General features: G+C 47.0%; 1 protein-coding gene across 2 annotated transcripts in view; it reads left to right on the forward strand.

Annotated features, from left to right (window-relative positions):
- The first annotated feature begins 934 nt into the window (after positions 1-934).
- MCM3 (minichromosome maintenance complex component 3) overlaps positions 935-1,365 on the forward strand; it is a 13,746-nt gene continuing 13,315 nt past the window's right edge. Inside the window, exon 1 of one of the 2 annotated variants that reach the window (XM_063442037.1) lies at positions 935-1,150. In XM_063442037.1, the coding sequence (XP_063298107.1) occupies positions 1,058-1,150 (93 nt within the window). In that variant the 5' untranslated portion in view covers positions 935-1,057. The remainder of the gene's footprint in view (positions 1,151-1,365) is intronic. The other variant, XM_063442036.1, reaches the window with a different exon arrangement.

The raw sequence follows: 1,365 nt of genomic DNA on the forward strand, positions 1-1,365 counted from the left end.
AAGGGGGGTGGATTAATTAAAGGGGGGGTGGATTAATTAGAGGGGTGTGTGGATTCATTAGAGGGGGGTGTGGATTAATTAAAGGGGTGTGTGGATTAATTAAAGGGGGTGGATTAATTAGAGGGGTGGATTTATTAAAGAGGGGGGGTGGATTAATTAAAGGGGGGGTGGATTAATTAGAGGGGGTGGATTAATTAAAGGGGTGGTTCAATGTACATACCGGTACCGTAAATAAATAAGCCCTACCCTGAAAATAAGCCCTATTGTGTTTTGTGACTAAAATTAATATAAGACCCGGTCTTATTTTCGGAGAAACACGGTATGCACTTTGTAAATCAAGACACATAAATTAATTGATTTTGAATTACTTTTCCTAAGCTGGACATATTATGCACACATTATTATTGCCAAAACATGGGGGGAAAAAAAGCATATTTTTTGTTTTTCCCCCATTCTTTTGCATCTTTTTTGTAATAAATGAGAATTTAAAATGTATATGTCACATCAAATTAAAGCCCTATTTGTTGTCTAAAAAACTGTATATAATATGTTATGGTAAAATAAATGAGAGAGATGCAAATTGCAGTTGAAATTTTCAGCTTCTGAAGCTGTGCCCTTAAGGGGTTAAAAATGCTCCAAAATGTTACTTATAGCAGCATGAAAGGTAAATAAATATATAAATCAATGCTCTCAATGCTACAGTAAAAAATGATTGCATTGCCCTTATCAAAAATGGCGATTAATGACAGATTAGGGCGTGACGTCACTTCCGATCTCTCAGACAGCACGTTCATGTTGTGTAGAGCCACACGCTTCCTCTCGCACTCTTGCCATAACCCCGCCCACCGCCGCGATCTTTCACCGGGATTGGTTCGAAGTATTTGGAACTAGTCTTCGGACCAATCAGGGCGCGGCCGGAAGGTTGCCCGAGGATGAGTTTGGCGGGAAAATACTCTTTTCGCGCCACTCGCCGCGGAGAGGACGGAAGGAAGGAGCCGGCAGAGACCCAGCGCTGATTCCCCCTCACAGACCGAGAGCAGAGCTTTAACCCAGTCTGATGGCCATGGACGCCCCCGGAGCCGGGATGGAGCTGGATGACCAGGAGATGAGGGAAGCCCAGAGGGAATACCTGGACTTCCTCGATGATGAGGTGAGAGAGCTCTGTGTGGGCCCCTGGGGGCCACATTAACCCCCAGAGCTCTGTGTGGGCCCCTGGGGGCCACATTAACCCCCAGAGCTCTGTGTGGGCCCCTGGGGGCCACATTAACCCCCAGAGCTCTGTGTGGGCCCCTGGGGGCCACATTAGCCTCCAGAGCCCTGTGTGGGCCCCTGGGGGCCACATTAGCCTCCAGAGCCCTGTGTGGG

Source organism: Pelobates fuscus, chromosome 2 (assembly GCF_036172605.1).
Source record: "Pelobates fuscus isolate aPelFus1 chromosome 2, aPelFus1.pri, whole genome shotgun sequence".
Classification (NCBI taxonomy): Eukaryota; Metazoa; Chordata; class Amphibia; order Anura; family Pelobatidae; genus Pelobates; species Pelobates fuscus.